Source organism: Pseudochaenichthys georgianus, chromosome 16 (genome assembly GCF_902827115.2).
Source record: "Pseudochaenichthys georgianus chromosome 16, fPseGeo1.2, whole genome shotgun sequence".
Taxonomy (NCBI): domain Eukaryota; kingdom Metazoa; phylum Chordata; class Actinopteri; order Perciformes; family Channichthyidae; genus Pseudochaenichthys; species Pseudochaenichthys georgianus.
Window position 1 is genome coordinate 37681127 of NC_047518.2, and position 9275 is coordinate 37690401.

The 9275-nt window shown below is 43.0% G+C and overlaps 1 protein-coding gene across 1 annotated transcript; it reads right to left on the minus strand.

The window, feature by feature from the left end:
- Window positions 1-7510: 7510 nt before the first annotated feature.
- LOC117460684 (apolipoprotein A-IV-like) lies at window positions 7511-8712 on the minus strand. The gene is made up of 3 exons (XM_034102230.1): window positions 8673-8712; window positions 8107-8257; window positions 7511-7964 (listed from the first exon to the last, which is right to left on the minus strand). Exons 1-3 carry the CDS (start codon window positions 8710-8712, stop codon window positions 7511-7513), a joined length of 645 nt encoding a protein of 214 aa, XP_033958121.1.
- Window positions 8713-9275: the final 563 nt, after the last annotated feature.

A 9275-nucleotide genomic window follows, 5' to 3' on the forward strand; every position in this document is an offset into this window, starting at 1 on the left:
CTCTCACAGTATCTGCTGCCCACAGCTGTTTTATAGAAGGAACACCTCCTTCACTTCATGACATCTCTGCAGCGCCAGGAGGCAGCGGGAGGGTTAACTCCACCTCTGAGAAGACGAGCATGCTGCGCAGTGCCTTTCACGCACCGCCTTCACTGTGTGTACCTTCAGAAATAATCATTAGTAAGGCTAAAGAGCAACCGCAGGCTGATGTGTTTTAACCACACACACCTATACACACACACACACACGCGATTTAAACGCAGACTTTTGTTCCTCCATGTTTCGTTGTTATTGTTTCACTGAGCGAGCGGACCCGCGATTTTTTTTCAAACGCTTTTTTGGTCCATCTGCGGCGGCTCTGATGATTCGAATCGGCTGTACCTACTAGTAATGAATATTACATGTTGAGAGGAAATCTTTCCACCAATAATTCCAATAAGTAATCCAAAATGTATTCACTTCAGGTTTACGAAAGTAACTGTAATCAGATTACTCGTTTTTCAAATGTAACGCGAGCTGAATACAGTTACTTGAATTTTGTATTCTGATTACGTAACGCCGTTACATGTATTCCGTTACAACCCAACCCTGATTATACATTATATTTGTATTTTACCAGGATGCAGTGAAACAAATATTTACATATTTACATTTACTATCTACAGCACCCGCCGCCCCTGACATCCCCCACTCCCCCCGTTGACAATTTACTAGCGGTACCGAAGTGGGCCGGTCGAGAGTCCCGGGATGATTTTTAGTCCCATTCCACCACTGGCTACATGACCGTATGATCGCCCATATTGACGCACCTCATTCCTAAACTTCTAACAGATATCATACAACATAAACCGATCCTTCAGCCTCATATGAGCTCTCAGATACGTTCAAAATTAAACTGTCATCGCTGTCTGAGCTTGCTGCTGTGTGCGCCATCGTGCGTTTACATGCAGAAGCTGGGATCCTGAACGGTGCATCTGGAGCTCTGTGCCCGCAATGACGTCACACATCATTTGGCGGGACTTGAAGAATCCCCGAGAAGATCCAGAAAATTGTCAACATTGAAGTAGGGCTGCACGATTTTGGGAAAAAATGTAATTGCGATTTTTCTGACAAATATTGCGATTGGAATTGCGATATTTGTGTTTAATTGTCAACATTGAAGGGCAGATTAATGGTTATCCAAGTACAAATATCCAAATCAGTTCAGTAACGGTTTTCAAGGGGACAATATTTACTCAAATTGATGGGTTTGGATGATGGGGGAAACTCGTGTCACAGGCTCTCTAAGGGTTGTTTATATTTCACATCATTAATCAGAATCTGCAAAGTAACTAAAATAAATGTAGTGGAGTAAAAATACCAGTTTAACCTCTGAATTGTAGTGGAGTAGAATTACAAAGTAACAGTGAGCTGTCATGTGGGTATATATTAATGCTGCCCATTATGGATACAAGCGATTTTCACCCATTTAGTAATTACATGTTTTAAATGTGTACACCAATTTGTTTCCTATCGCCTAAACCTCCAGGGCTGTACACAGTTTAATACTGTCAACTTCTAATTTTGGGAAAAACAAAAACGTCTTTTAAAACTACAATTCCCAGTAGAGACGTGCCATAGAGAACATGTTGCGAAACACGATAGCCAGCATGTGTAGTTCTGGGGCGTTCGAGTCCAGTTTTGAATAGTCTGCCATGGTTTCGTTCCATTTCAAAGAGCTTGACGCTCAGCGTAACCTTGGCACACTGCCACTCCAACATCCAATCCCAGAGCTTGAAGATTAATCACGGGGTTTGTCAACGGGACTGTAGTCCCAAACGATAGCTGGGGGTTACGGGTAGTGTAGTGTCTTCGGCCATCCTAAACTGATTTTTTTTTCGGATATTATATCGCATTAACAACACCACATCTGGCGTCACAGAGATCTTCTGTTACTGTCCTTTCTTCTTAGAGGAAGTACAGAAACACGTAACTCTGGATTTGTTTTAATGTTTGAGGTGCAATAAACGACACAGCAGCTTTTTGGCATGATAAAACTATTATTTTCTGCCTCGCTTATGAGAGTAACAGCTGGCAAAATTACAGCCTCGCCTACTGATTTCAAATGTGTGCTCTAAAATGATAATTATCATTATTATAAGCAAGACAATAAATGGCAAAGATATGTAGAAAATAAACGTATTTGAGATACGTTCATAACGAACGTAACGTGGGAGAAAATGCTTTTCTAGCTAAACGTAATTGAGAATACAGTTTAGTTCTGTGGGAACGTAATTTTTAGGAGACAGGGTTGCCATAATACATTCTGACGAAAAATACAAATTATTATGAATACAAATAAAATAAAAGAAGCCTCCCGTGAGTTACTACAAGCTATAAAGTAGATTTTAAAAACGTTTTATGGAATAAAAAGCTCACTGCAGGACGTTGTAGAAATGCGTGTGTGCACCACGACAAAGGAGCCTCATTCACTTTACATTGGGGTTGTTTGCGTGGTGAAGACACGTAAATGTAGCAAAGTTCATGACTCCACCACGCAATGCGCTCTTAAGGAGTCGTGGTGGAGTCACGCATTCTGGTGAGATCAGGTTGGCTTGGACCCCTCTTCTTCACCATTTACATGCTCCCACTTGGTCAAATCCTCCGCCACCATGGTCTCAGATTTCACTCATACGCTGATGACACACAGCTCTACACTGTATCTCTGCACCAAATCATCCACTCAGCTCCCCCTTCAACCCCTTGTCAACTGCCTACAGGACATACAAAACTGGATGTCATCAAACCTGCTCAAACTAAAGAGCAATGTAACCGAGCTCATGATTGTGGCTCCCAAAATCTGTCACCAAATCTGCTTTCTCCCACCTCAAAAACAATTCCAGACTACGGCCTTCACTCTCTGACTCCGTGGTAGATACACTCATACACGCTTTCATCACCTCCCGCCTCGACTATTGCAATGGAGTCCAGTTTGGGGTTCCCAGCAAAGCCCTGGAGAGGCTACATTACGTCCAGAACTCTGCTGCCAGGCTTCTCACCCGCACCAAGCCCTGGCAACACATCACCCCCACCCTAATCCACCTTCACTGGCTGCTGGTCAAGTCCCGGATTTAGTACAAAACACTCCTCCTCACTTACAATTCTCTCCATGCCCTCGCCCCCAAGTACTTATCGGACCTCCTCCATCCCTACACCCCTTCCTGGAGTCTGCGGTCCTCAGACACGGGCCTGCTCTCCATTCCCCGCTCTCGGCTCCGAACTGTTGGTGACCGGGCGCTCAGTGTTACGGCCCCCACCTTCTGGAATACACGGAAAGATCCGCAATGCTGCTTCCCTGGACATCTTCAAGTCATCATTAAAAACTCACCATGGCCTTTGACCCCTAACCCATCACAGTCCCCCTGCTTCTGCTCCTACAGCTATTTATTTAATTTAAAAGGTTTTACTTTGTTATTTGCCCCTTTTGTTTGTTTGTTTGTTTGTTTGTTCACCATATAAAGCGGCCTTGGGTCCCTTAAAGGTGCTTTATACAAATTGAATCTATTATTATTATTGTAATCACTTTTATGTTATTTCTGCGTCGCCACAGATAAGGCTTTGCCAAGAATAGCAAATCCCTCTCCTTATGTCTCTGATGTCCAGCTCTGATTAGATTTATAGTGGTTGATTTATTGTCACTATTAGCTTTCCATGTTGCCAACCAACGTCACAGCTTATGGTTCTAGTCTGTGTCATGCTATGAGTCCTATGAGTCAGTTTGGCCAAAGGTCTGTAGACAACAACACCGTCAGCTTTCAGAGGACAAAGTAGCCTCAGTTTCACACAAGGCATACTATATATACAACATTTTAGTTTCATCAATTTTTTCTATAGACAGGATAAGCTCCTACTCACAATGGCTAAGACCTGAAAATGTAACATTTTAATGAAACGATTGTTATAATTTTGCCATGACAGTATTCTAAGACTGTTATACAAGTGCGCTAAACTTGATATGTATATATATTCTGTTTCTTTTGGTATTCAAAATACGCATAGCGCCCATGCAAAACCGGCCTTAGTCTATAGCAGGGGTCAGGAACCTTTTTGACTGGGAGAGCCATAAAAGCCAAATATTTCTAAATATATTTGATTGAGAGCCATATAGTATTTTTAACGTATAATAAATGAAATATGTATTACTTTTAATGCGACTTCTGGTGCTGCATGGTTTTGCTGATGGCCTTGTAATCTGGTTCATACGTGGTGAGGTTGAGCTTCATGCAGGCGTTGAGGCTTCCATCAGTTAAACGTGAGCGTAGGTTGGTCTTAAAGGTCACATGTCATGGCCATTTCCACTGATCATAATTCCATTGTTGAGGTCGACTAGAATAGATTTATACTGTGCAATTTTCCAAACTCACATTGTTTGGCATACAGCATCTCTGTAAACTACGTGTATTCACTCTCTCCACTAAACGGCTCGCTGCAGCTCTTGCAACACTTGACTTTGTGTGTGCTCAGGGTGAGTTTGGCTGTGTTTCGCTGTGTATCGCTAAACAAGGAAATCACACCTCCACGGAGCTTAGCGCGATTCACAACGTCCCGACTGGTCCCGACCAATCGGAGCACACTGGGCTCACAGGGAGGGGGGGGGGCAAGAGCTGCAGCGAGCCGTTTAGTGGAGAGAGTGAATACACGTAGTTTACAGAGATGCTGTATGCGAAACCAATGTGAGTTTGGAAAATTGCACAGTATAAATCTATTCTAGTAGACCTCAACAATGGAATTATGTTCAGTGGAAATGGCCATGACATGGGACCTTTAATACACACTTAAAGGCTGAAACATGTAGCTTTTTGTTTCAGATGGCACTTCTTTCCACCTTTTTTTTTAAAATGTTGGCAATGCTTAGGAAAAGGTTCTTAAAGAGCTGCTTTAATGTTTAAAAAGCTTTTCATTTTTTTATTTATTTTAGCCTTTGCAGACCATTTACATGCACACAAACCTATAGAACACACTACAGTAGAGGGAACACCACAAAAAGCAGAGCAGGGCGTTTTTAATGCTACCCGATCCGTCACCCTGCCCGATCGGTACTGCGCATGTGCGAGATGGTCCGGAAGTCCGGACGGCAACACAAGATGGACACTTGACACAGTGGCTTTTAGCAAAACTCAAAAAGAAAAACCGAGAGAGATGAGTTATTGTTAATACAACGTGACTTCACTATTATTTAACAACTCTTTTTATTGGGTTCTTTTATTTGGGGTTAAGTACATTGTCAGAATAAGTGAGAAATGGATTTAACTTCTGTTAGACAGCTATCATACTGAATACATATTTACTGTGAATGTGTGCAAACATGTATGGCATATGGCTCACCCTGCCCGATCGGTACTGCGCATGTGCGAGATGGTCCGGAAGTCCGGACGGCAACACAAGATGGACACTTGACTCTCCATTAAGTGACTTGAACTTACTCCTCCACATGTCTGATGCCTTCAGGTCAGCAACTTCCAGCTCAAAGTCTCCGATAGAGACCCCGGGGATGCATGTCAGGTCGATTTTGTCCACTACACACTCGTGTGGATGAGTGATGAACTTGAAAAGACCAGTGCGCGCACAAAATTCTCCAAAACGTGCTTTGAATGACTGCAGGAGATTGGACGTAAAGCCAGCTAGCTGCAGGAGATCCAGATGTTGAGTGGAGTCACTTGCTAAGCATGCATCTCTAAATTGTTGCAGTCTTTCAAAGTGCAGAAGACGACCTGTTTCAATGTCCCTGAGAAAGACTTCCAGCTTGCTTTCAAATGCAAACACTGCTTGTTGAAGGGATGAGATTGTATTTCCAATACCTTGCATTTTTACATTGAGCTGCTTCAGATGGCCAGTTATGTCCACGAGATAGTGAAACTGCAGGAGCCAGTCAGTGTTGTCTAGCTCAGGATGCTTGACGCCTTTCATTTCAAGAAAAGTCCGGATTTCACTCAGGCAAGCTGCAAAACGGCTGAGCACCTTCCCCCTTGACAACCAACGCACGTTGCTGTGTAAAAGCAGACCGGGATAATGATTCCCAACTTCTTCTAACAGAGCTTTAAACTGGCGATCATTTAAAGCTCGGGCAACAATAAAGTTGACCACTCGAATGACCAGCGACATCACCTCACCAAGCTCCTGGCCACACGTCTTAGCGCAAAGCGCCTCCTGGTGCAGGATGCAATGAAAACTTAGGATGGCTCTCTTTTCATGTTCACGGAGAAGCGCTACAAATCCTTTGTTCTTCCCCAACATACAGGGTGCACCATCAGTACAGACAGAAATAAGTTTATCCATCGGTAGTTTTTTTCTTTAGCAAACTCCATAAAAGAGGTGAATAAATCCTCTCCTCTTGTTGTCCCTTTCATTGGCAAAACAGCCAAGCTTTCCTCACGCAGTGTGTCACCTGCAGCATACCTGACAATTATACTGCACTGAGATAGATGGCTAACGTCTGTTGACTCATCTAACGCGAGAGAAAAGTATGTCCCGGCGTTTATGTCCTTAATTTGTCTTTCCTCGACTTGATTTGCCATCATGATGCTACGATCGTGCACAGTTCTTGCTGACAGGGGCATGTCTTTTATTCGTTTGATTATCTTGTCTTTATTTGGGAAGTCATCAAACAGTTCATTGGCCACATCAAGCATGAATGTTTTGGCATACTCGCCATCTGTGAATGGCTTTCCATTCCTTACTATTGCCAAAGCACCCGCAAAGCTAGCAGAATTCCCATCACCTTGCTTGGTCCACACACGTAGTTGCTGCTGACTCGTCTGCACTCTCCGCTGTAGCTCCTCGCATGCCCTTTTCCTGCTGTCCCCCGCTGGATATTTCGATGCAAATGAAGCATGGTGCGTATCGAAGTGCCGCTTTATATTTGACCGTTTCATCGATGCAATTTTATCATTGCATATTAGACATATCGCAGATCCTGCTCTCTCCACAAATGCAAATTCCTCAAAATTGTCTGGGAGCCATATGCCGTCACCGGAAGAGCCATATATGGCTCGCGAGCCATAGGTTCCCGACTGCTGCTCTAAACCATTAAGTCTCAGACAAAACCCTTTGTAGCCCTCTGTAGTAAACACAACCTAATATTTGTACAACTTGTTTATTTAAACAATCTTGATCCAACGTGTTGAGTACGTGTTGGTTTCACTTGTGGACAGGAGATACAGAGTGACTAAGTTATGAAAAACATGCCAGTCTCCTTTAGTATGTTCTTCTTTTAAAAATAACTTCCTTTTCATACATTCATAAATTATTCAGAATGATGTGTGACAAATATATAACTTTAGATTCTTTTTTTTTATGAATACAATCATTAGTTTCTTACTTAAGAATTCATATTACACAACATTTCTTCAGTACACTTTAGTTACCAAATGTTTTCACCTGTCTTGCTTTCAGGAGTAATTATAGGTGATGCACTTTAAACTCATGAGCTTCAGTGCAGCTCATAAAGTGTTTACTGCTTCAATTTGTCTTTTTAGTTTTTCATGTACATTTTCTCCAGTTTGATTTCAAAATACATTAAAAACATCGCCACACCCTCCTGGAAGTCCTGCAGGTGCTGGTCCACCATCAGCTTAAGGTCATCAGTGTAGGGCTCGAGCTGAGCCTGCAGGTCCTTCACACTCTGCTTCAGCTCCTCACTCTTCTGCTCCAGGGTGGCTCTCACAGCCTCGGTGTCAATGGACTCAGCATAGGGGGCCAGCTCCTGTTTGAGCTGCTCCACTCTCTGCTGGATCTGGACCTTCATGTTGTCAGTGTAGGGCTTCATGATGTCCTTGGCAGCGGCCAGCTCCCTTTCCACATGCCCCTTCCGCTCTTCGGCCTCTCTGATGACTTTGTGGAGCATGTCCTGAGTTGCAGGGGGAAGCATCTGGTGCATGGCGAGCAAAGAATGGGCGGTCAAATATCTAGTTTCTTCCAGACGGTCACTAGAAAGGAGCGAGACAAATGGGATGTTAGCTTTAATTCGAAATCAGTGAGGAAAAATTTCATATCAGTTTGCAGTATACTTTTTGTTGTTTGCATCACTAGAATGTCGACAATGGTAACAATGGTTTTGTCTAGACTTACTTGACACCCTGGCCAAACGGTGATTTCTTGATCATCTGGAGGGTGTCATCAGCTGACTCTGTTGCCTTGGCGGCATAGTCCCAGAAGGCCTCAGTCAGCAATTCAATCTGTGGCTTGGGTGCATCAGCATATAAGATGTTGGCATTGCAGCCTGTTGAACAGACAGAAAAAACTGTTTTGAAGAACAGTTGGAAGGTTCAAAATATTTCAGAGTGTTTTCAGGTATTTTAACACAAAAAATATTCCGAAGGAGGTAAAGTGGCACTATACTTAACTTCCAAATCCCAGAGGCATGTGTGAGTGTGTGTGAATGAGCATTAGGTTAGATGATGAGCAGTCTGGCTCCTTATGTGGTCACCCATACAAAGTTCCATATCAGTGCACACCAGTGTATTAATGTGTGTGTGAATCGGTTAATTTCCCATCCAAGGAATTGCTGGGTGGACCAATGATTTCAATGGTCCAAAAATCTCATTGCAATTCTATATTTTTCCTTGAAGTCTTTTGATTTGAGCGTACCAGTTGATGTCACGCTCCAAAACGGGATATTTTTCCACCATACTCACCAGTGAAAACGGCAAGGACGAGCACAACAAGGACCTTCATGGCTCTTATATCTTAATAACAAGGAGATACAAAGATAGTTAGCAAAGCATGTTCACTGAGATTTAGTTTAAAAAGAAAAAATTCAGAAGCTACTCCGAGGCAATCCTTCATCATCTCACCTGAGTTTGTTGTTGTATCTACAAATCCACTTGGCACTGCTTGTGTTGAGCTGGTGAGGTTCTGCAGCTTATAAAGCAATCCGGACTCTAATGATCCCAAAGTTCAGGGGTGAGTGTCTTGCTGTCACCTTGCCTCACCCTGCTATCCTCACAGACACTCAGTGCCAGGCACCACGCAGCAATCATGCACAACCCAATATTGTTGCACCAATGCACGGACACAACAAGCAAATCATTTATTTTAGACAGTTTCATATGTCAGTTATCATCAAACAGTATTGATTTAGTCATGTGCCTTTTTATATTTATTTGGCCTGATTATGTGTGATTCCTCTGTGTTAGAGTGTGACTAAATCCTCAAGTGTAACCTTGAATGGACCTTGTCCTCAAAAGCCCTCCTGTCCTCAAAGGTATGTCAGTCGCACAGCTCTTGCCTGGTTTGAG

Coding starts and splice junctions, on each gene's coding strand:
- LOC117460684 (XM_034102230.1), bottom strand. CDS start 8,712: ATGAAGGTCCTTGTTGTGCTCGTCCTTGCCGTTTTCACTG. Junction 8,258..8,672: donor CGTCCTTGCCGTTTTCACTG/GTGAGTATGGTG, acceptor TCTGTTCAACAG/GCTGCAATGCCAACATCTTA. Junction 7,965..8,106: donor CCGTTTGGCCAGGGTGTCAA/GTAAGTCTAGAC, acceptor GCTCCTTTCTAG/TGACCGTCTGGAAGAAACTA.